The sequence below is a fragment of the Hypanus sabinus genome, chromosome 19 (assembly GCF_030144855.1).
Source record: "Hypanus sabinus isolate sHypSab1 chromosome 19, sHypSab1.hap1, whole genome shotgun sequence".
NCBI classification, from domain to species: domain Eukaryota; kingdom Metazoa; phylum Chordata; class Chondrichthyes; order Myliobatiformes; family Dasyatidae; genus Hypanus; species Hypanus sabinus.
This window is the reverse complement of record NC_082724.1, coordinates 46536284-46561816: the sequence shown is the minus strand read 5'-3', so window position 1 is coordinate 46561816 and position 25533 is coordinate 46536284. Positions and strand designations below refer to the sequence as shown.

The following is a 25533-nucleotide window of genomic DNA, read 5'->3' as shown; positions in this document are numbered from 1 at the left end:
TCCCAGATGGTGTGAAGTTCCTTAGTACAGGATGCTGCCTTCTTGAAGCACCCTTTTGAAGATGCCCTTCATGGTGGGGAGGATTGTGCCTATGATTCAACTCCAACACATGGGAAATGATGCAGTTTGGGAAGTTAAACCAGTCAGTGCCAGGCCCTCGGGGAACGTTGTAGAACAGAGAGCCCTAGAAAAGAGGTGGTAAAAAAGGTGTGTGGCACCTGCTGGCTTTTGTTACATGGGGCACTAAACACGAGAGTTGGGCCTGCGTGTAACAATTGTTCAAGTTGTTGGTGAGACTACACCTGGTATATTCTGGGCAGTTCTACCTGCCATACTATAGGAAGGGTACGATTAAGCTGGAGAGGGTGAAGAAAAGATTCACAAACATGTTGCTGGGAATGGAAGGCTTGAGTTATAAGGAGAGACTGGTTAGGCTGGGGCTGGTTTCCCTCGAGGGAAGGAGGCTGAAGTGTGACATGTAGGTTTGTTGAAAAGGTTTAAAGTGAGAGGCGACAGATTTTAAGGGGATATGAGGGGCAATTTTATCACACGGGGTGGTGGTATATAAAATGATCTGCAAGAAAAAGTCACAGAAGCAAGAACAATTACAATGCTTAGAATAAATTTGGACAGGTAGAAACATAGAAAACATACAGCACAATACAGGCCCTTCTGACCACAAAGCTGTGCCGAACATGTGCCTACCTTAGTACTACCTAGGCTTTACCCATAGCTCTCTATTTTTCTAAGCTCCATGTATCCATCCAGGAGTCTCTTAAAAGACCCTATCGTTTCTGCCAGCACCACCGCCACCGGCAGCCCATTCCATGCACTCACCACTTTCTGGTAAAAAACATACCCCTGACATCTCCTCTGTACCTACTTCCAAGCACCTTAATACTATGCCCCTTCATGCTAGCCATTCAGCACTGGGGAAAAGCCTCTGACTATCCGCATGATCAATGCCCCTCATTATTTTGTACCCCTCTATCAGGTCACCTCTCATCCTCCATCGCTCCAAAGAGAAAAGGCCGAGTTTACTCAACCTGTTTTCATAAGGCATGCTCCCCAATCCAGGCAACATCCTTGTAAATCTCCTCTGTACCCTTTCTATGGTTTCCCCATCCTTCCTATTGTGAGGCGACCAGAATTGTGCACAATACTCCAAGTGGGGTCTGGCCAGGGTCCCATATAGTTGTAACGTTACATCTCAGCTCTTAAACTCAATCCCACGACTGATGGACCTGGATAGAAATGATTTAAAGAGATATAGGCCAAATTCAAGCAGATAGGACTTACTCATGAAAGCATCTCTGCAGTATGGGTGTCCTGGTGAAGGGTCTCAGCCCAAAACATCAACTGTTTATTCATTTCCGTAGATGTTGCCTGACCTGCTGAGTTCCTCCAGCATTTTGTCTGTGTTGCTCTGTTAGTATGGATGAGTTGGGCTAAAGAGTCTGTTTCTATACTCTATAATTCCAAGACGCTAATGAAAAAGCTGAAGTATTTGCAAAATTGCTTAACAAAATGCTAAATAAATGATCCATCTCAACTTCTCCTGCAATTCTGCAATCCGTGCCTCCACTTTCCTTAACAGAAGCCCGATTCCAACCAATTCAATTTATTTCATATGATCTCAAGAAAGAGCCAGGAACAAAGGCTATGGGACCAGGCAACGTCACAACAGTAGTACTGAAGATACATTATAAAAGAGCCAGTAGTGCCCATGGTCAAACCATTATAAGTACAACACTGGTACCAGGATGACAATGTGGAAAATTGTCCAGTTATTTCCTGTTGACCAAAAGCAGAAATCCTATCCAGCTAAATTACTACCCAATTAGTCTATCCCCAATCATCAGCAAAGTGAGGAAGTCATCAGTGGTAGTGTTATTAAATTATGTGTATTGATGTCCAGTATAGGTTTCACCAGGATCACCTTATCACAACCTCGGTCCAAACACAAACAAAAAGAGTCAAACTAATTGAGATATGGGTAAGATTTGCATTGTCTTCCTCCTAAACTTTCCCTGCTGTGGAGTATAAGTAGGAATCATTGGGTAGTAGGCAAAAACCTTGTCTTCACCTACCTCATGCAACTAAACTTATTGATAAAGAAACCAATTTTATCCTGTTGTTTGCACATTTGAACTTGACTTTCTTCACAGAAGTAACTGAAAGCTGGTTAACTTATCATAAATCCTCACTCTGACAAAGGGTCTCCAACATTCAAACATTAGATCTGTTTCTCTTTCCACAGAAGCCTATCTGCTGCCTATTTTCAGCATTTTCTGTTTTGATTTGAGATTAATAGCAGATTTTCCCAGGACATTAATCATCAGTTAAACTAGCTCAGCTGTCAAAAGTTTTTTTCGGGGGGGTGAACTTGTTTTACTCTTGCTTTTTAAATTGTTTGAATAAGCAATTTAATTTTCTTTTTTCTACAAAATACAATGGTTGGTTTAAAACACAATAAAAATAAATTTAATAAGATATTGGACTTCGGTGAAACCTTTCAATCTCAATGCTTCTGATTTGTTACGATCAAAAGAAAATTTCCCACATTAGTCTTTGAAGCAGAGAGCTGTATTGTGGGTTTGGTGATGTGGCAGTTACATTACTGGACAAATGCAACAACGTGAATTACAATCACACCAAGGCAGCAGGAGGTGCTAAATTCAGTTCATGAAATAAATAAATATGCACCAAAAATGATGGTAATCTAATGACAGGGCTGTTGCAGAAGTGTAAGTGTATCAAAGGGCTTGCAGTATGTTTTGAAAATTTGTACATAGTACATAGAACATTGAACACAGCCTAGGAATAGGCATTCAGACCACAATTTTCCCCTGAACTAATTAAGCTAATGAGATCTAGTTCCATCTGGCTACCTATGATCCATTTCCCAAAATTTTCTGCATATTCATTGCTTATCTAAGATCCTCTTAAATCCCACTATCGTATCTGCCTCTGCCACCACTCCACACCCACACCCACCTCTCTGTGTGTTTAAAGATGAATTTCCCTCCTTTTACCTTAAACACAGGCCCCCTAGATTTAGACACTTAAACCCTAGGGCAGGGTTTCCCAACTCTTATTATTGCCATGGACTCCACCATTAACCAAAGGGTCGGTGGACCCCGGTTTGGGAACCCCTGCCCTAGGGCAAAAGAAATCAGCTGTGTACTCTATCTACGCCTCTCATAAGTTTATAAACTTCTGTCAGGTTTCCCTCAGCCTCTGCCACTCCAAAGAAAACAACCCTAATTTGTCCAATCTCTTCTCATGGCACATGTCCTCTAATCCAGGCAGCACCACTCTTATAAACCTCTTCTGCACTCTCTCTAAATCCTCCACATCCTTCCTATAATGGAGCAATCAGAATTGAATTCAATATCCCAGATGTGGCCAAACTAGAGTTTTATAAAGTTGCACCAAAGCTTCCCAACTCCTTAGCTCAGTCTTCAAGCATGCCTTTCTCGTTCTTTACTATCCTAACAACTTGTGCAGCCACTTTCAAGGAGCTGTGGACTTGGATCCCAGGATCTCTGTGTCCATCAATACTGTTAAGGTCCTGCCAATAAATGTGTACTTTCCCTTTGCATTTGCTTTCTGTAAGTGCCACACCTCACATTTGACCAACAGTGAAAAACTATTTCCTCAAAGGCTGGGGCTCACAACCTTTTTTATACCATGGACCAATACCATTTAAGCAAGGGGTCCATGGACCCCAGGTTGGGGTCCGTTTGCCCTATGAGAATCCTGAGTAATGAAACTGAGTCTTGCTCTTGGAAGTTGGGTCATTCAGGAGTGATGTCCGTAAGCAAAGGATGTGAGAACTTGGAATTCTTCACCTAAAAGATTACAGCTTTGTGGTCCATAGAATTCCTCTGGATTATAGCAAAATCAATGCATTTTTTGAAATTGAGGGAATGGTGGGGGGGGGGAGGGAGGTGGAGACAAGAATAATGAGCTAAATCAGGATACTGCTGGTAAGGTTGATCAGCCATAATCTTATTGAATAGAAGTAAACACAAAAGAACTGAATGGCCTGCTAATTTTCAGGTTCTTATTAAAACCATTAATTAATTTGGAGCAAAGGTGGTTAAAAGATGTGGAGAAGCTGATCAATTATAATTTAATTAAAAGGCAAAGCTACCTCAAGGGACTGAAGAGATGAGCCCTGTTCCAAAATTATTATCAATTTTTTGTCTTTATTTTAATTTCATATGGTTGGCTAATCTTAGATTCAACTGCAAAGCACCAACAAACACAAACTAATACAAACACATGGTGAATATAACACACACACACACACACCCCACACACACACACCCCACACACACACACACACACACACACACACCCCACACACACACACACACACACACACACACACACACACACACACACACACACACACACACACACACACACACACACACACACACACCATAGCAATTGCAAGATTTTATTGACATTGGAACTTGGAAACCATGCCTCTCCTATTCTTGGGGAAACCAGCTATTTAGTAAAGGCTGAAGGTTAATTGCCTGGAGAGACAGGAGTTGCTTCTCGAAAATATTGGTTTAATTACTCTGGGGCTTTTACAATATCTGTAAACAACATCTGTCCACATTTTTTTCTAAACTAGCAATCTGAAATGCTTAAAGATCAAGTTAAGTTTTCTGCAGCTCAAGTTGTCTTTCCTCTTGGGGACAGAGGGTGGTGGATGCTGATGAGGAGGGAGACCCTGACAGATTGAGTATGAATCTTCATTTGAAATTCATTACTTAAATTTGATTCTCAAGGTAGTTTCTGTGTTTTTTTTTGGTTGAGTTTTTCCAGATGGGAAATAAGGCAGCTTTCATAAGTGTTTTCTTAAATTTTAAGGGACCGTGGAGCTGGCAGAGTGTAAACACTGGCTGGCCAATGCAACGGTCCAGCAATATTTCCACCCAATCCCATGAGTGCTGACATCTGTGTGGTTAGGAATGTGCAGAAAATCAAAACCCTAGCCCATCCTTCTATAGATTGATTGAATGCAGGGATGTTACAATCAGGCGAGAGTTCCTTGCTCAGATAGAGTCATGTAGCATAGAAGTGGGCCTTTTGGCCAACCAGGTTCAACCTGACCCTTTCTGTCCATCTAGACCAAGGTTCCCAACCTTGCATAATGGTATTGGTTCATGGCATAAAAAGGTTTGGAACCCCTAACTACCAATCCCATGAAGTCTTAAATTGAGTTTACTGTTAAGTGTATAAGGTACACTGAGGGTACAGGTACAATGAAAACCTTGCTTGCAGCAGCATCACAGGATTCAGACAGCACACAGAACTGAATTTGTACTTAAACTGTGCATAAATTAGACAAGACAATGGTGAAAAAGACTATTTTTACACAATTAAAATCAAATCCATGGTAATGCAAGAGCAGGTCTACAGTATTTCTCTGCTGTAGTATGATTAGGGTTGTACAGGTGGGTTCAAGAAACTGATGGTTGTAGCCAAGTAGCCTACCTGAACTTGGTGCGATGTGATTTCTCAAACTTCTGCTCCTCCTCCCTGATGGGTAACAGTCAGAAGAGGGCACGACCCAAAATCAAGCTGGTGCTAGATGAATTCCTAGAGTGCCTACAAGATGGCTTTCTAGAGCAGCTTGTAATTCAGCCCACTAGAGGATCAGCTATTCTGGATTAGGTGTTGTGCAATGGACCAGAAATGATTAGAGAGCTGAAGGTAAAATAACCCTTTGGGGAAAGAGATCATAACGGGATCGAATTCACCCTGAAACTTGAGACTAGTTGGGATACTTTCCATTGTGTATTGGTAGACATTTATTAGAGTACTTAGTAAATTTCAATAGCTCAATGGCTCCATTTAATATCAGAGAATGGATACAACCTGAAATTCTCAGTCTTTGTAGGTATCCACGAAACAGAAGGAAAAACCCCAAAGAATGAATGGTAGGAAAACATTTGAACCCCCAAACCCCCCTCCCCTCTCCCACTCACAAGCAGCAGCAAAGTGTCAGTCCACCCCCGACCTGCCTCAGCAGAAGTATCAGGCCCCACCACCCACCATGCAAGCAAAAGCAAAGCCATAACCTAGAGTCCATCAAAAACCACTGATCATCCCAACATCCCACCGGCTCTCTCCTTTGCACTTACTCCTGCCGCAGTGGGACGGCAGGCCAACAGCTTGCTGTTCCAGTGTTACAGTCTGCTGCATTGCTTTATTTCCAGTTTCTTTGTCTCAAGAATCAGCAGCAAATTCTCTCTCACCGTTAAGAGAGAGAGAGAGCGGTCACTCGAGTGCAGAGGCCTCTGACAGCAGCACCTGCTGCCTCAATGGTTTGACCTCTTGCGATGCTTCAGTTGGCGAGGAACCGAGTCATCCACAGGGCCGCACCCTGAAAGTACACGTCTTCCAGGCTGCTCCTGGTGATACTGAAAACGCTAGGCCGTTTGGTGAGGCCCAAGAGCGGGAACCCGCCGCCGTGAGGAACAGCAGTTGTAGATCACGGACTCCAACAGGACCCCAGCCACCTTGAAAAGGAAAGAAGAGACAGTAAAGAGAAGAATTTAAATTGTTGCGCAGATAAACTCAAAAGATGTCTCACTCTGGTGCCATCATTAGCTCCTCCTGTTGGGCTACATCCTTCTATGGTTATTTAAGTGTCTATTTAAATGCCCTTAAGCATCATAGTTATATTTCATTACACTATCTCCTCTGACAATGAATGCCAGATCTCAACCACTTGTGTATAAAATAATCTTGCCCCTCAGATCCCCTTTAAACTTCTTTCCCTATTTTATTTTCCAAAGTATGTTACACATCTGGTAAAATTCACTGTGTGTGAAATGCATGGAAATTAGTAGCTGACTTGTAATTCATTTTATTCCCAACCTGTTTGAATCAACATGTAGGTCATCGGAAGACTGCAGGGTGTGGAAGTTGTCATAGGGAAAGAGATTAATAGGAGTGTCCTATTATTCTCCAAACCTTTAGGCTTGATCTTGTATCTGTCATTACCCAATGGTCTGTTTCTAGAATTCAATTAGGTCTGAATTGAGGCTTGCTTTTCTTCTTTTCCTGCCAAAATTTGTCTTAAAACTTGCTTTATTAGGGATTGTGTCTTGCCAATGAAATACAGGCTGGAAAATGTCCAGATTACAGTGTTAATATTAATTCGGGAAACATGGTTCACTATTTTTTGGCATGGAAGATCCATGAGGATAAGGAGTCTTAATTTGTTGCAGGGGTTAGAATTAAGCAGTTTTCACTTTCACATGCATTTGCACAATCCAGCTCGGGTCCTTTTACATGGTGGATTCCTGTTTTTCCAGGTCTTGGTTTAAGGTGTTCCTGAAGCTGATGTGCTGTAGGGAAATTTCTTAGAAATTTGTTATTTCTTATTCAAAATTTGCAACAAAAGAAAGCTGAGTATGGAAAAAAACTTGGAAAGTTTTAGTGGTGGGGTGTGTGTGTTATGGCTGGTGGGAAAAGTGACAGAAAGAGAAGGGACAGCTTATTGCCCCTTGATTTGAGACAGAGAAAATAAAACAGACAGTATTGCTGGTAATGCTGCTAATTTTTTTGTCCAACTGGGACTGAGAAGGCAGTGGAGAGAGAAGTGCCGGCGAGATCTCATTAGTGGGAAGAGTGGATTGGAAAGGAAAGGATGTGGGGCAAGGGATGAAATCTCCCCCCTCACCAGACTTCACTATCACCTTCCAGCTTGTACTCTTTCCCCTCTCCCCAACTCCTTATTCTGGCTTCTTCATCCAAAATGCCAGTCCTGAAGAAGGGTCTCGGTCCGAAATGTTGACACTTTATTCCTTTCCATTAATGCTGCCTGACTTGCTGGGCTCCTCCAGTGTTTTGTGTGTGTTATTCCGCAAGAATGTGAACTTTGGGGATCCACCTGAGGTTTTATTTTTAGTATGTCGCAAAAAGTAACATCATGGCATATGTGAGTGATGGTAAACCTGATTCTGATCTGGGTCTCCATTATGGACTGAGAGTGCGAATGGGACAGGGAAAGGTGAATCATGGTTGGGAAAAGGTGAAGGGACAGGGGTGGGAGCAGGAAGCAATAGAGACTCATTCTATAATAGTCAATAAACCGATTGGTTGGAATCCAATGATCTTGCCTGATGTTTCGGGGCTCGGTGTGTCTGTACCCACACCCTGGCACTCCTTCTCTGCCACTTGTCCCACGCCCCTCCTACACCACTCCACCCTTGCCATTCACAACTTCCTTTACTCTTGCCATTCTTACAAACTTGCTCTCCCTCTAAGTGAACAAATACAGGCTGTATTTGCAACAATATATACCCAAGCTATATACATTTGCCTAGGACATTTGCACAGGACTGTAGCTTGGCAGCTTTCTCATGTGTGGGCACAGCTAATGCTGAGCAATAGAAAGGTCTGTCACTTTAAGCTTTGTCTCCAAAAAGGATTTTGCAATCAGTTGGATGTGCATTGTTGCTCAGCTATTTCAGTATATTTCAGCAGTTCACTCCAACTTCAGAAGAGTTCCCTTTATGACATTGCAGTTCTTCAATTATTTACCCTGGAGAGCTCAGAGGTGTGAACAGATCAGAAATGTTGTTTTGTGCCAGGTTTAGAAAAACACTCTGTGCTCATGGGCTCTTCCACCTGCAAAGTGGAACTGGCCAATTTCTCGTGACTCTTGACACTAAGAAGGAAGCAGAAACCAAGCTGCTTATTTCAGTCTGGCCTGAATCCCAGCTATGATCCCAGATGTTATTAAGGCAATGTTTTTGGACATTGTCTAATAGGACCAATAGTGCAATGGCTTGCTGTAGAGAGGCTGAATAGTCTGTATTCTTAAGTGCAGACTTTATTGTTCTAAGTGCAGTTTTCCCAACAGATGTTGTCCAAGCTCTTCAAATCCTTTGATCTAATCCTGTGGCATGACTAATTCTATTGATCTGCCAGCTGATGGTCATTCCTTCACAGAGAGATTCAAGCTATCTAATGTTACACTCTTACTTTTAACACAGAAAGATATGCAAGTCATGCAGATGCAGTCAAGAGGATCACAGCCTGCACTCTGATGCTGAGGATGATCGGAAAATTGGCCGGCTCTTGGCTGACTCCAAATATTCCAATCTGACAGCTCGGGTGAAGGGAGGAGACGGAGTTCGCATTTATAAAAGGAACAGGATGATTATAACCAACCCTATCGTGTCCAGAAAAGATCCAACTTTTGACACAGTCACGTATGAATGGGCCCCACCAGGTCTGACCCAGAAGCTGGTAAGCTGATCTGCTCAGCAGAACAGAGGCTGTTCTGTAAACTTGTTTTACTAGAAGTTTCAGCAGTCTTTTGGCCACATGGAGACATTCAGAAATTACAACATGGTAACTGAGGATTATTTTATTAAAGTAATGTAATTTTAGGCAGCCAACTGGATTCTCTTTTTCACATCTGACTCAAGACATTCTGTGCTCACTATAATCTGTTGGCTATGGCTTAACCAAATATGCATATAAAACAGGAAATATGTAGTTTACATACTAAGTTTGCAACATCTTGTGGATTTTAAGGGTCCAATATTTCATATTTTTAAACGTTTTACAATATCCCTGGAATAAGCCTTCCAAATAGATACAAGCATCAGAAATGTCCAGTCCAATCAGTACTAGACTTTATTCCTAGACTCAGCTGTTTATTGATCCCAGCCGAATGTTTTAGTGGTCTAGTGAGAGAGAAGTGTATCCTGGCTCCTACTTATTATTGCTATTTGGCTCAATTATTCAAACTGATAGATGGTGGTTCCTAACAAATTGCTACCAGCTACTGTTGTCTCAGGAGAACTTCAATTTTCATAACTGTATGGATAAAATTTAGAAATCTATGATGTCTTGAGGTTAATATGTATACACTTGTTCCATTTCTGGGCACACTGAGTCCAGTGGTACATCAGTGACAATCTGCAAAAAGCTCCAAATGCACTTTGCATCCTTCCATCAGCCTTATATCAGAAGGTCTGGCATAGAAACAGTGATCCACACCAAATGGTTGGAATCACCAGCTATATGATTTAATGTCTTGTATTTAAAACTTTAGATTAATCTTTTAAGTTATATGACTTTCAAAGACAGTTTAAATCTGAAATTAGAAAGTCTTTGCAGCATAATTAACAATGAAATATCAAAAGCTGTCCGGGTGTTCTGGTTATGGGCTTTCAGGAAATGCTGCCTGAGCCCTACTTGTCACTCATCCCTTCTGAACATTAGGAGCTAAGGGTCAGCTGATTCAGAGTCTAGTTACTTAGCACATTCCTAGCTTCACCTCCCTATCCCAAACCCAAATATGATCTCTAACTCCACACATCCCTGTCTTTAAACCCTAACCTGACCCCTAACTCCCCCCCCCCGCACTATCCCCAAAACCATCCCTACAAACATGAAAAAAACTACTATGTCTGAGCTACAATCTCAATAGTGACCGCAGCTCAGCACCATCTTGAAGTGCTTGGTCATCTCTCAGTGTCTGGTAAACGTAAATGCAGTGGTGAAAGTGGGAGGTGGTAGAGTGGGATTGTATGGTTGCTAGCTCTGGGTGGAGGAGCCAGTTCAGAATATTGCAGCTTCACACCTTCACCTACTCAGGATCAAACCCGACTTCTCTGTTGGAGTTTGCTTGTTCTCCTCACTACTGTGTGGATTTCCAATGGCTGCTGCTGTATTTTCCTACAACCCAAAGAAATGCAGGTTGGATGGATACCTGTCCACTGTTGATTGTATATGTAAGTGTGTGGTATAATCTAGAGGTAATCAATGGGAATATGAAGAGAATAAAATGGGATTAGTGTAAATGGGTGCTTGCTGGTTGGCACAGATACAGTGGGCTGAGGGTTTTTTACTATGAGGTTTGACTCGGACTCAATTAATAGTGGTTGCTGAAAGGTCAACCTTCAGAAATGGTTTTACATTGTTGGTTGGCATGGATGAACAGCCTGCAATTGACCGTCCTGACCTACCAGCGTAGAATGGGCATTGAAGTCCATGTTTGTACAATAGTTGGAAAATCTGCTGATCTCATTGGAATGGTGGGAAGAGAGCCACAGTTGATCTTCATCTCTATGAGTCAGAGGATTGAAAATGAAGTAGGAACTCCACCCCTGCATATCACATCCCAGAAGAATCAGTGGCTGAGAAATAGCTTAGTTAAAACAACAAGTTTAACTCAGTGCAAAATGAATCATGGCACGTTCGGAAAACTAGTAGAAATTATTTTCTGCTTCATTCTTGAGATGAGTTACTTCCCAATTGCGACCAAAATATTACCAGCAGATTTTTTTTGAATTCCTGAATGAAGTGGTGTGAGGTTATGTATTTGAAATATGATTTTGAAATGTTTGAAGTTTAACTGTGAAGGTTGGAGCTAGAGCAGTGACTTTAATAAGAGTTCCTGTTGACAGTATCTCATCTGTTTCCCACACTTTTCCAATCTCCGGACTCTTCTTCCAAACGGAGCAAGGATAAAGTCACCCTGGTTTTCACGTTCCACCCCATCAGTCTCTGCATTCAGCAGATTACCTTTTGAAATTTCTGCCACATTCAACTGGATTTTCTGGGAACACACTCATACAGCCTTCCTTATTGTCTATAAAGTACTTTTAGGTTAAGAGGCAGTGGACTGTTACAGGACTTGGTCTGGGACTCCAGCAGGTCAACCTCATTTATAATGAATGGGCTGATCAAATGTGCTAGTGATTCAGTGCTAGATGGAGTGTGGGAAGGAGAATGGAACTAGATTGGCAGGTTAAGACAATGGCTAAGGATGTGACAGTTGAAATGTTGCAGCAAAAATAAAGGCCGAGTATATTTTAACAGGTGTGAAATTGAAAATTATGTTAGTCTTGAGAGGCTCTTGGGAGAAATTTGCATGAATCTCTGAAAAGTTAAGGTGCAAGTGTAACACGCAATTAGGAATATATGGAGGTTAAAATGATTATTTAAAGCATAAAGCATTTAAATAAAAGCCAATATCCAAGAGCTGACGAGCTGATAAATACAGAACATACATTTAATGGCATTTGAAAAAGAATCAGAGGTGATTTTCTTCTGAACAATGAATAATTAAGATTTCAAGTTCATGATGAATGAGCCAGTGGATGCAGGCTTGATAATGGCTAAAAGTGTTGGAGAAAACATCAGGTCAATACCACAAGACGTAGGAGTAGAATTTGGCCACTCAGCCCATTTATTCTGCTCCTACATTCCATCATGGCTGATCTGGGATCCCACTCAGTCCCATACACCTGCCTGCTCTCCATAACCTTTGATGCCTTGACCATTTAAGAAACTATCAATTTTCACTTTAAATATACCCACTGTCTTGGCCTCCACCACGGTCTGTGGCAGAGCATTCCACAGATTCACTACTCCCTGGCTAAAAAAAATCCTCCTTACCTCTGTTCTAAAGTGTAATCCCTCTGTTTTGAGGCTGTGCTCTCTAGTTCTGGACACTCCCATCACATGAAACATCCCTCCCCATCCAGTTTATCTGGTCCTTTCAACGTTTGGTAGGTTTCAATGACATCCCACTGCTTTTCTCTAAATTCTAGTGTGTACAGGTTCAAAGCTGTCAAACACTCTCATCATGTTAACCCCTTCATTTCCTAAATCACCTTTATGAACCTCCTCTGGACTATCTCCAATGATTACACATCAATTTTGAAATAAGAGGCCCATCACTGTTGACAATACTCCAAGTGTGGTCTGACTAGTGTCTTACAAAGCCTCAGCATTATCTCCTTGTTTTTACATTCTATTCCCCTTGAAGTTAATGCCAACATTGCATTTGCCTTCTTCACCAGAGATTCGACCTGCTAATTAACCTTCTGGGTATCTTGCATGAGGACTCCTAAGTCCCTTTGCACCTCTGATGTTTGAATTCTCTCCGCATTTAGATAATAGTGTGCACTCTTGTTCCTTTTACCAAGACCTATTATCATACATTTCCCAGTACTGCATTCCATCTGCCACTTTTTTGCCCATTCTTCCATTTGTCGAAGTCCTTCTGCAATCCCATTGCTACCTCAGTACTACCTACCCCTCCACCTATCTTTGTATTATTTGTGAACTTTGCCACAAAGCCATCAATTCCATTATCTAAATCATTGACAAACAATGTGAAAAATAACAGTCCCAATACTGACCCCTGAGGAACACCACTAGTCACTGGCAGCCAACCAGAAAATACCCCCTTTATTCCCACTCGCTGCCTTCTGTCTGTCAGCTATCTAAACCAGTATCTTTCCTGTAATGCTGTGTGATTTTATCTCGTTAAGCAGCACCTTATCAAATGCCTCTGAAAATTTAAATAAATTACATCCACTGCCTCTTCTTTGTCCACCCTGCTTGTGACTTCCTTGAAGAACTCTAACAGATTAGTCAGGCAAGATTTCCCTTTACAGAAACCATGCTGACTTTGACTTATTTTATCATTAACCTCCAAGTACTCCAAAGCCTCATCCTCAAACTGGATTACTTTTTTTAAACTGACACAAATGACAGGCTAAGTAGACTAAGATAATAATTCACTGGGGGGAAAAAAAACTGCAAACTGGAATAATAAAGGTTTAGGTAAAGATAACAGTTGATGAACCTTGTACTGATTTCAATGGTTAATGGCTCAAAGTCCAGAAACCAAATTCCACTTGGCAATTAGACTATGAGTAACGTGCATTCATGTGACCAAACATTGGACTTCTGCTTGCTTCCTGTTAAGCAGCATGCATATCAATTAAAAGTGATTATGTACTTGTCTGTTAATCCTCTCATCAGATTGGAATAGAGGTAGAAATTTGGAATCTAGCAGGAAATCCTTTCCCCGGGATGTCAGTGATAAATTGACTGCTTCATTTGTCTTACTCACTAAGCACATTAACAGTGCAGGACTTTGAAATGAATCAGATCATGGCACTGCATAATCTGATTTAATTGTGTAGTCAAAGCTCATGTTTGTCCTCAGTGTGGTATTTCCTTTGCTTTACTTAGTTCCATTCACTCAGCCATTGACAATCACTCTCAATGTGAAAAATACAACAGTTTTAGAAAGACAGAAAAGTGACCTAACCTGATATTGCAAAGGAAAGTGATTTAAAGAGAAACTGTAAGTTCTGACTGTAAGGCAGGAGAGGGAGAGGTTCTGTGCCTTCAACCTGATTATCGCCCAGTGTCCTTCAGAAATTGTTTCTCCCCTGATTTGGTTTGGAAACTTAAACTACATTTAACTGAAGATCTCACACATATCTCACTCAATTCACCTTCCTAACTTTACACTAGATGCCCGACAGGAGCTTCATCCGGTAGAGCATGGCTTCAAGCCACACCCCTAACCTTCTCCAGCCAGAGGACAGAAGTGTAGATGGGGTGGTGATTATGGGTCCTATTCTCAACTGGAGGCAAAAATTCCCACAGCCAAATATGGTGTTAATGAGTAACAGCGAGGAGTGGGACACAGGCTTTATTTTGTTTACCTAAGTTAGGTATTTTAAGGTGGTCTGAAATACCTCAACGATTTTTCCAAGATGTGACCTGTTAACTCAGTACATACAGTGGGATAAATATGGGCCTTCTGATCTCTAGTGCTCTAGACTAAACAAATCAGTTCACCACAAGTCAAATACATAACCATGCCTAAGGGCTTCTCATCCATTTTTCTCTTGGCTTTGGAAGTTTAACTCTGTGAGGTACAGCTGAGCTTAAGGCTTGAAATGCTTACTTAAAGGGAACAGAAATAAAACCAAAAACTAATGTAAATACTTAAACAGCTCAGATTGGATCTGTGGAGACAGAAATAGAATAAACACTTTGAGTCAATGACCCTTCATTAGAAATGGAGAAGTGAGACAACAATTTGTAGAGAGTGCAAAGATGGAGAACAAAGAAAATATTTGTGTACAGGCAAAGGGCAAGGTTGTCCAGACTCTCTGAGCCAAGAACAAAGAAGACAAAATAATATTCTGGGGCACATTGAATGCACATACAGCCATTGCTGGGAATCTGAAAGAAGGACATACCCAACATAAAGGAAAACGCAAAATGGATGACTTTGCACGAGAGATGGCAAGCCCTGACACAAACAGAAAAGGCTGGTTGTCGGAAATTGTTGAATTCAATGCCAAGTCCCAGGGCAAGCAAGGTGTCCGTTGAGGCTCATTGATGTCAATGATTGCAGAATCTTTAAAAAATATCATTACTAACATTGTCCTTCAGTGAGAAGGCACCTTTGAACTCAGTTTTTGAAAGTTTGGATTATGGAGCGGTGTCTGGGTGTGAAGTTTGTCCTGTGTGAGAGCTGCATTTGAAGTCTGTGTGATGGAACGCTGCCTGCAGCTTCTTTAGATTTGTTCAAAGCAGTATAAATTGAACAGCTGCCATCTGCCTTTGGTTTTTATGAGTCTCTGTGGTGGTCATTCTGCTTATTGGGAGATTATCAGGATCACTGCAGCAGTGCTCGTATCAAATCCGCCTTGATTAATAGCCATCTAATGCTACCTTGAATTTCTAAAAGGGATCAGTGATGTCATTGAATCAAATGATCGCTGTAAGTGATGGATCTTGTGCCATTATCAGTATGAATATTTTGTGACTGATCTGGCATTTTGCCAAATTTCAGATTAGATGAATCATTCTCAAATGAAATTCCAGCTAAGGAATGCTGCAGAAGTTTTAAATGCACTTTAGTTAGTGATTCTCTTGAATAAATTTGTGTTTTTACAGCTTGGAGTATAGTCGCCTGATCTGGTTCGAAGTGCCAAGAGGCCCATATGCTCTGATCACCACGTTATATATATTATGTATGTTTAGCAGATTAATGCCAATCACTGGGAAATTGAAAAATTGATTGAATATGACCATCAGATTGTCATATTCCCTTGTGCCCTCCTGCCCTCTAACCCTCTCGTTTGTCTCTCTGTCGCCCACAGTCTTTCTCACTCTGTCTCCCACACTCTGTCATTCACACTTTCTTCCACTGTCGCACTCTGACCCACACATTCTCTCACCGACACACTCTCACTGTCTCCCACCCTCCTTTTCTCTCCGTCTAGATAAAACCTGCAGTTATCACAGTTCTGTATAGCTAATTTCAGGCACAACAAAAGTTAGTAGCCAGCGAACTAATTTATCTGGTCTTTTCCTGAAAGAAATGTCATTAATAAAATATAACAGCATCTCTTGTTTGGCAGGAACTTCTACATTTCCTCTTCAACCTTCCTTTCTCTCTGTTTTGGCAGTTCATTCTATAAATTGAACAGTCTTGCTCATTTAGTGATTTTTTTGAATATTAATGCAGCTATTTTTTAAAACTGCTAGCAATGGAGAAAGATACTCAACCTATTCATATGTAAATACACTAATCTGTCACCTCCCTTCATCAAAAAATACAAAGAGAAAGCCAGTCATTTGGGGAGCTGGATATTCAAATGTTTCTGTCTGCAAACCAATTAACCCCGAGGAGACCTTTGAAATTTACAGAAATTAAGCTGGTAGCCTTGTGGCTATCTTTATAAACACCTCTGTTGGTTTAACAGCAGAGTTCAATGGTGTACATTACATATTCTTATATTTCTGCAGCTAGGATAAATTATACATCTATCCTATAATACTGCTGGAGATCCCTTCAGTAAACATTAAAAATAAATAGTGTCATTTGTTCCTAGTTATTTGATCTTGGCAGAGATTGCTATGGTGTTGTTGCAATTTCCCACGGACACTTAGGTGCAAATCAGGGTTGCACTCCTAGTCCCAGATGACTCCCAACTGGCAACACATGAGTGGAGACTGCCCACATTGTTAGGAATAACAAGGCTAGAATCCATAATTACAAATACCCAGTACTTTTCTCTGGAAATGTTGTCCATCAGATTTTTATGCTTCAGTGTGATAAAAACTTCTATGTATGCACAGTTGAAAGGTTGTAGGCTAAGATACCAACTGTAAACTCCATTGCAGGACTTGTAGGTTTTCACAAATAAAACCTAAGGCATTTTAGGTTTAATGAAACAACACATTTTATTGAGCTAGAAAACCTAAACACAAAAGCGCACTAAGAATCTTTAAGCAAGAACATGGTTGTGAATTATGTAGATTTCTCCCAATTACATTGCCCTGCACAGGCCTCCCAGAATTCACTGAGACCGGCATTGTGAGCCTGTCTGGACAGGCTGTCTGACAGGCCACCTGGCTCTGGTCCTGTGTTCCACGTGTGGAAGAACAGTAGGTGCCTCTGGCACATCCAGAGGTGTGCTGATGTGCTCATGGTCATGTTGTGATGCTAGCTAGGAGCATGGAGCAGAATACTCCAAATCTTGGTGGGCCAGTTTAAGTTGATCTACCGAAATACATTCAGGTTTATCCCTCTTACTTATGATAAAAGACTTGTCTGCATGTTCCAAAATGTGGAACAGGCCATCATAAGGGGGCCTAAGGGGATGCTGCTGTGCATTATAGCAGGTAAAAATAAATGAGGCAGAATGTAGGTCAACAGGAACCTAGGAGTGCTGTACACCATGAGGGGAGGTAGGAATAGGTGAAAAGAAATTGAATTTACTGAGGAGGGTAGAAATCAGTTGAGAGGCCGACCAGATGATTGTGGTGTCAGGAATGAAATTACCTGGCACTCATAATGGTTGCCCTATACTTACTCTGCCATGGACAACTGCAGCTTCTCTTTTGGAGATGTTCTGAGCCCCAGCAGGACCAATGGGAGAAGATCATGCCAATACTTCCTCAATCAGGGATGCTCTCAGAGCACATAGGTAGCTGATTGTAACCCCTAACTAGATCGACTTTGGAGAAAGTTAACTTCTCAGCTACATGTGCCAAATTTGTGGATTTGTGGAACTGGATAATGATTGGGGTTGGTGCCCCCCTATTGTTGGTAATCAACACACAAGGCAGCAACTACCGTCGGACTTGGGGACCATATGGAGAGGTGAAGCCCAGGTGCTATTTGACCTGCGCACAATGCCAAGTCTTTCCACATTGGTAAACTCAGCCTTGGTTGCCAGTTTATCTCGGTCCAGTCTATGTGCGCGGGCATGGGCTGGTGGGCCAGTTGTGAGAATGTGGTGCCTAATTCCATGCTTTGCGACTACAGTAGAGAATGTGAGCTTGGTAAGGTTTGGGAATTCTCCCAGCAGTTGAGTAAATTCACATGCAGTGGTGCGTGCGCTTGACAGAGTCATTGTGGGGAACTTGCTGGAGAAGCAGGGTAACGACCCAAAGTCCTTCATATCCACAAGCCAACGGTTCTTCAGGTTGACTAATAGTCCTTGGGCACACAGGGAATCAGCACTGAGCAGAGGTCTAGCTACTTTAGCCAGGGTGAAGTCCCGTGTATAACATCGCCCACTGAAGCAAAGTTTCACCCTTTGTGTCCCATGAGTCTGGATCCTGCTACCGTTGGTGGCCTCCAGCGAGGGTTTGGTGCTCTTTGCCCTCTCGTCAATAGACAATGCTGGCAGCACACTCTCTTGAGCAGCAATGTCACACAGGAAGTGTTGCCCTGAAAGGGTGTCTGTAATGAACAGTAGACAACCCTGGCAGCTGGAACTCACAGTGTTCTCTGATGTCCTGAAGTGCTGGCACTGTCGAAGCTGCAAGCTGGTTGGCACTTCCTAGCGTTTGTACCAAAGCAAATGTGCTAGGAACACAAGCACAGCATCATCTGTATTGCAGCTGAGCACATCGTTATGTTGAAGACCTTGATGACTGGGCTTATTGAAGTAAAGAAAGGAGAAGGAACGATGCACTGCTGCCTGGCTAAGTGTAGACTATCAGCCATTTTAGCAAGTTCCCTATAGTCCTCCATGGGTACATTAGTGAGGGCAATGCAAACTCGATCAGGCATCTGCTACATGAAGAGTTCTTTAAAAATAAAACAAGGATGGTGATTTCCCAGGAGAGACAGCAGCAATGTTTCAGGCATTGCTGAGACCTGGCAAGGAGAGCAACTGTTATGTACGCTCAGACTCCGACAGTTCAAAAGTCCATAAAAGATGGGTTTTCAGCGATTGATATTTATCATGCTCTGGCAGGTGTTCAAGCAGACTTACCCATCTCACAGCCGTGGAGTTACTGAGCGCCACTACCATATGGTAGAATTTGGCATCAGCGGTGATTACTCACAGTGAACCGGGTCTCAGCTTGTGTGAGCCAAGGGACAGCATTTCGCTCCCAAAACTCCATCAGTTTCAAAGCAACTGCCTTGGCTAGCATATTCAATAATTCAGGAATTGTCCCAGATCATGGGGCCACCAGTGTTGCTTTTCAAAAATAAAACAAAGAGAGACGCCTTCTGTTTAACAAAACCGGCAACACATTTTATTGAACTCCAGAACCTAAACACAAAAGCACGGCAAAATTCCTTGTCATACCAGCCTCTCAAAGTGAAACCCTGACTCAATTTTGGTGGTTGTAAATTATGTACATTTTTCTCAATTATGTGACTCACCATTGGGTCAATTGGTAGAGCACTGAAGTGGTCCAGGTGCATTTCAGTTTACCCAATGGAACAATGGGATTTGAATGGGGTCTCTAACTCTATAATGGTGTGGGGCTGTTGGGGAAACAGTTGATTTAGACTAAGTAGTGAGATCAAAGTTAGGAAGATATGGTAAGTCCAAGAGTGGAGACAAAGATGGAGAGAAATGTAGGAAATAATGACAGGACAGAATACTAATAAAAGTAATAGAAAAAAAAATGAAAGCCTCAGTTTTGAAGTGCACATAATGTTTGATAAAAAATGGATAAATGAATTGAGAGTACAAATAGTAGTAGAGCTACTAGAGCTTGATGTTTCAATCCCAATGATAACGTTGGCACTCTCGATGTTGGCAGTGTGCTTGAAGTGGTGATGAGGAGGGTAGCTACGTCATCGGGATCATCAGGTTGGCACCCTCCTTCTTTGACGTTTTGTTGATAAGCCCAAAACTCCAGAGGGCTCAACGGTGCTACCTGGCGTCCCAGATACACCCCCCTCAGTTCCGTACCTTCCTGTCTTCATCTTGCAGCCCAGTTGTTTTTCCTTTTAATCCAAATCCAATTGCTGCTCTCCTCTGCTGCATTTGACAAGGACTTGATTGCTTTTTGGAAGGAGACACCCCTCACCCCCACCTTCTTCAATAGACTGGTCGTAGATGTAGCAATGAATCCCCTGCATCCTACTTGTACAGGGAAAATCTTGGTCTTCCAGCCGTTCTGAGCAACTTCAGTTGTCAGTTCAGAGTACTTGGTCTTTTTCCTCTCATAAGCTTCTTCAACGCCATCTTCCCATGGTACTGTCAATTCCACAACATATGCCAGCTTGGCTGTTGTGGACCACAGGACTATGTCTGGCCGGAGTGGTGTAGCCACAATGTCTGGGGGAAACACAGTAATGAGTGTGATTTCATTGTTGTTACAGAGCCATGCCTGCAGTTTGACAGATTGGGATCTGAACATTGATGATATGTGACATTTGCAAAGGAAAGAATGAAGTGGAGGTGGGGCACAAAACAGAGCAATGGCCTAAGTTCAGGAAAAGGAAGTTGGGTGGAGATGAGAATTAATAAATGCAGGAAGTGTTCAGGCTGTTGAGCAATAATCTCAAGGTAGGCCAGAGTATAAACAAGGAAATAAATGAGCTTGTTAGAAAGATGCATCAATAGCCTTAGCCTAAAAAAATAGCCTGGAAATAATCAGATAAGCACAAGAAGCCTGAATTAAGAATTCATACAGCATTTATTATATAATTTATTGGAACAACCCATCCTGGAGCTAACCAGACCCAGAGGCCAAACCAAAGTTGAAAGTAAACTTAATATCATATGTCACCATATACAACCCTGAGATTCATCAATGCAACAGTTCTACATTCTTGATGGAGGATCATGACCCAAAGCATCAGCCATCCTTCTGGCTCCACAGATGCTGCCTGACTTGTTGAGTCTCTATCTAGGTTTGATTTCTGATGCTCCAGGCGATAGCATATTAGGAATGCTATATTAGGTATTCTGTTAAAGATCAAAATAATTATTGATCTCAAAGTAAAAGCTCCCTCTTGGAACCTGCAAATCATAATATGATTAATATTTGCTATCAGTCTGAGGCAGAGAGAAATAGATTTGTAACTAATCTGCCCCTACCATTCTGATTTCTCTTTTTTCCCCAGTCTTGATGAAGGCTCTTGGGCCGAAATGTCAACTGTTTACTCTTTTCCATAAGTGATGCCTGACCTGCTGAGTTCCTCTGGCATTTGGTGTGTTTGCCTATAGTTATGTAAAAACAGGGTGTAGGTTAGAAGATTGGGAAGAATATAAACAGCATTGATTGTCTGATGAATTAATATGGTGTTACGAATTCCCGTAACTGCATCACTTACCAGCAAAGATAGAGAGGTCCGTTGAAGTCTGATGGTACTATTTTTAAAAGTATTTATTGATAAAGGGCACAAAAAGAAGATTAATGCATACAGATAATATACGTCGTCAATACTAAATCTAAGCGCGGGTATGATAATAACCGATAAGAAATAACTCTATCGTTGTCTAGGGGTTACTGTATTGTCCGATGGAAAGATAAGTCACTATCAGTTCGTTCAAGCTGCAGCGTTGTTGGGTTTAAAAGTGATGCTGTTTAAACTTGCCCCAGGTCTTTTAAGATGCCAATCCGTTGAGTCAGGGTGCGGGCTTCCCCGTTGTTAGCTAAAAGCTGTTTTCCGTGGTTCCAGCCACGGAATCGAACGCACGTGGCTGCCTTCAGATGACTTCCTGCTGCTACGTGGTCGCTTAACGTTTCTTCTGGTGCGTCTGATGGGGTTGTTCCCGACCCTCTTTTATACTTCCTCACGGTGTCTCAGATGTCAATCAGGTTGGGATGATGCAATCTCTTCACCAACCTCCCCCTTGGTTCATTGCCTGGGGCTTCGATGCATCGCACAGGATGCAATACACAAGGCCAGCTCCAAGAGACAATAGCCGGTATCAATGGGTCCTCCTCTCCGAGGCCAGGACACATTCCACTCTTTGTGAATTCTGCATATCTTTCTCTCATTTCCTGGGTCTCCTGAAGGGACTCAATAGTGATCTTGCGATTCTCACAAAGGAGGGGGCTACCCCGCACCCTTCGGCCCCTCAGAGCTGTGGTACATTCATAACAATGGAAGGAAACAGAGTACAAAAAGCTAACTAGAATAGTAAATTGCAAATAGTGATAGTTATGGCAGGTACTTTTAAGAGTTATAAAAGTTGACTGAATGGAAGAGTTAGAGGAATTAATAATAGAAAACAAACAGATAGCAGTTGAACTGAACAAGTACTTCGCAGCATTCTTCCCTCTTGAAGATAAAGTGACATTCCAAAAATAGCTGTAATCAGGAACTGGTAGGGAGGGAGGAGCTCAGGAAAAATGCACTCACCAGGGGCGTCGACTGAACAAATTATTGTAGACACAGGCTGACAGCTCTAGGGTCACGGTGGACTTCATCTGTCTCTTGAAAGAAATGGCTGGAATCTTGGTTTTAATTGTCCAAAATTTTCTCCGTTCAAGGAAATTCCATTACATTGGAAAGTATTGAATTCAGTTCCATTATTCAAAATGAAAACAAAGCATAAAGCAATTGTCCTGTTACCTTAGAGTTACAAGAAAACTGTTAGAAGCTATTAAAGATATTATAGCTGGGCAGATAGAAAAAAATCAAGGTAATCCAGCAATGTCAATTTTTTTTTGCGGGAGAACTCATGTTTGATAAGCATTGAAGTGCTTTTAAGAAATAAGGGAACTAGTGGAAGTTCATGTTATAGCAGGTAATATATTGGTGTGGATCAAAGATTGTTTCTGGTTAGCCAGCCAGAGTGTAGGTATTAATGAGTTTTTCTGATTAAAAAGACATCAATAAGTGCGGTGCCGCAGAGACTAGTGCTGGGGCCTAAACCTTCTACAATTTATAAGAAACATAATCTTTTGTGGACACCATCAATATTGAGACCTGATTCAGAGCAGAGACCAAAATGAACTTGGCTAATTATTCTTAATGTAAGGATCATTGTGTCATCGGTGGCTGGTATAAGAAAAAAAGGGCAGGAATAAGGTTCTGAGGTATGGTTGGCCAACTGAAATGTTAACTCTTTCTCTCTCCAAACAAGCTGCCTGACTTGCTGATTAACTAGCGTTTTCTGTTTTAGTTCCATCCCTTTGGCTCATTAAGTTACAGATGATCCTACGCTCAGTGGAAGCCCTGTGAAAAGCAAAAGGTCAGAGGTGCTCACATCTGGCCTCCAGCGCATTCTGTACTTGCTTGCTCTGGTGCATGGGCGCAGAAGTTCGGAGCAGGCTGCTATTCACGTTGCAGCTGGCTGCAGGTTCTCTGTGGAACCATCAGTGTGATTGAGTCTAATAAATTACCAAACTCCAAGTAATGGTATCCATTTTTTTCAAGAGAACAGATGCAAAAAAAAGTGCATGTTTAAAAGATTCACAGTAAATTTGAAATAAAAACAGAAAATGCTGGAAGTTCTCAGCAGGTTACACCGCCTCTGTGGGAAGTAAAACATAGCCAACATTCCAGGTCACGGATCCTTCATTCTTTTGATTTTTCACAGTAAATTTGAGTTTCCTTCAGCTATACAAATTAAAATAAATACTGTGATAAGCCAGCATGAAGAGATATTCATTCCTGCCTTTTGCCTTTGCAGATTATTTGCACATGGTTTAATTGTTTCTTTAGGTCACCAGGGGTTGTAAATCATGTTTTCTTGGCCCTCAGAACTATATTCTGCAACATTTCACATAAGATCTGTTTGCTACTTGTCTGTACCACATGTGTATGTGCTGGAAGAGCAGATGTACAGCACTGATCTTCCTTCAGTATTTTAGCATAATTTATTTTCATTCCTTGGGCTATAAGAAAGTTTAAATGTCCAAGTAGATGGTGGCTGATCTGGACAGTGTATGTCACCATTGGGCCTGCTGCTTCTTTTTGTTTAGCTCCATGGTGACTTGGGAAGAGTGCAGAATACTTGAAGTGTCTTGGTAGGATAATCTGAGAAGGCTGCATGGGTTTGGGCAGAGAATGTGCTGTGAAAACACTCCCTCAAGGGCAGAGCTTGCTGGCATTGCCATACATTCTGCGTTTTTAGTTCTCACTAGCATTAAGTGTATTGTGACGTAGCTGGGCAACCATAGCAAGTTGAAGTCAATCCAGCCTCTGCACGAAACCACAGCACTTTAGTGTGAGGAATTATGGCCGGCTGTGGAGAAATCCAGGTAAATAGTTCCTGTTATTGTCAGTGTAAGATCTTTAGCATGTCACTGCTACATCAGAATGTTGCGTAGTAATGTGTACAGTAAGTTCAGTGTCTCAACTCCAGCCACCCATGTACGGTCCCGACCTCTGGTACTTTCAGTGTGGAGGTTGGATGTCCTCACTGTGGCTAAATAGGCTTCCCACTGAGTGCTGTGGTTTCTTCTCACACCCTAGACATTCTGGTTAGTAGGTTCATTGGCTACTGTGATCAACCTCCAGAGTGGTAGGATGTTAGGAGAATTGGAAGTTGATAGGCCTGTGATGCAGAACAAGGTGGTAAGTAGGACATTTGGATTATTCTGAGAGCACGCAGAGACCTGATAGGATGAATGACCTCCTTCTATGTCAAAGTTTGCTTTAAATATCCCACTCTATTATGCCGTGGTTCAATGTAAGGATATATCTAATATATCAAGCATTATCTACAAAGACGTTATGGGGAGGGGAAGCCATCCAATCATATTGACCTCCAGATGGGAAATCTGCCCAAGTAAAAGAATGGTTATTTAAGACTCATTGCCATGCAGATGTTCAGAGTTCCCTTGGAGCCTGAAATGACATTTTAAGCAGAACTTGAAATTCTCCAGTTCTGTGGTAGTGATGGGGAAATCACAACCTGATTTCGGTGTGTAGCTGCTATCCAATAACTCCCAAAGGGCGACCAGCAGCAGACTGTACTTCATAGAGGGCTCTCTCGCGGACCAGGTTCAGAGATGGTCACTGAGGTACTTGCTTTCCTCCTCCCAATCTAAGTGCAATCCACAAGCTTCCCAAATGACTTGACTGTTGCCCAGCATTAGACAGATATAAAGAAAACTGCTGTTTTTTTAAAAAATTTCCATTTGTTCCCTACCTGTTGAGTAACCAGCAATAAGGAGAACGTAGGATTGCCCTGGAGGCAACTCTCAGTTTGCACCCTCTCATCATGGAGGAGTTACCATCCCAATCCTGGCAAACTCTAGTCCAAGATGCAGTCAGGAATTCTGAAAGAGGTCAGGTGGCACTTAGAAAAGACAGGAAGCAGAGAGACTGCATGAAGAAGAGAAAGCTGCTAGTTCAATATCCCCTTTTCCAGCAAAACCCATGTGTCAACATGGGATTGGGAATTATGGTACAGAGTTACTTATTCTTTTTAAAATGCCTGGACAGCAGCCAATAAGGATATTTCCTGATAATATATTTGCAAAATCACA

General features: G+C 41.9%; 1 protein-coding gene across 2 annotated transcripts in view; it reads left to right on the top strand.

Annotated features, from left to right (window-relative positions):
• The window catches only part of lmcd1 (LIM and cysteine-rich domains 1), a 63559-nt gene that overhangs the window by 19896 nt on the left and 18130 nt on the right, over positions 1-25533 (top strand). For both annotated transcript variants that reach the window (XM_059944372.1, XM_059944373.1), the window contains exon 3: positions 9036-9291. In XM_059944372.1, coding sequence (XP_059800355.1) covers positions 9036-9291 — 256 coding nt within the window. The remainder of the gene's footprint in view (positions 1-9035; positions 9292-25533) is intronic.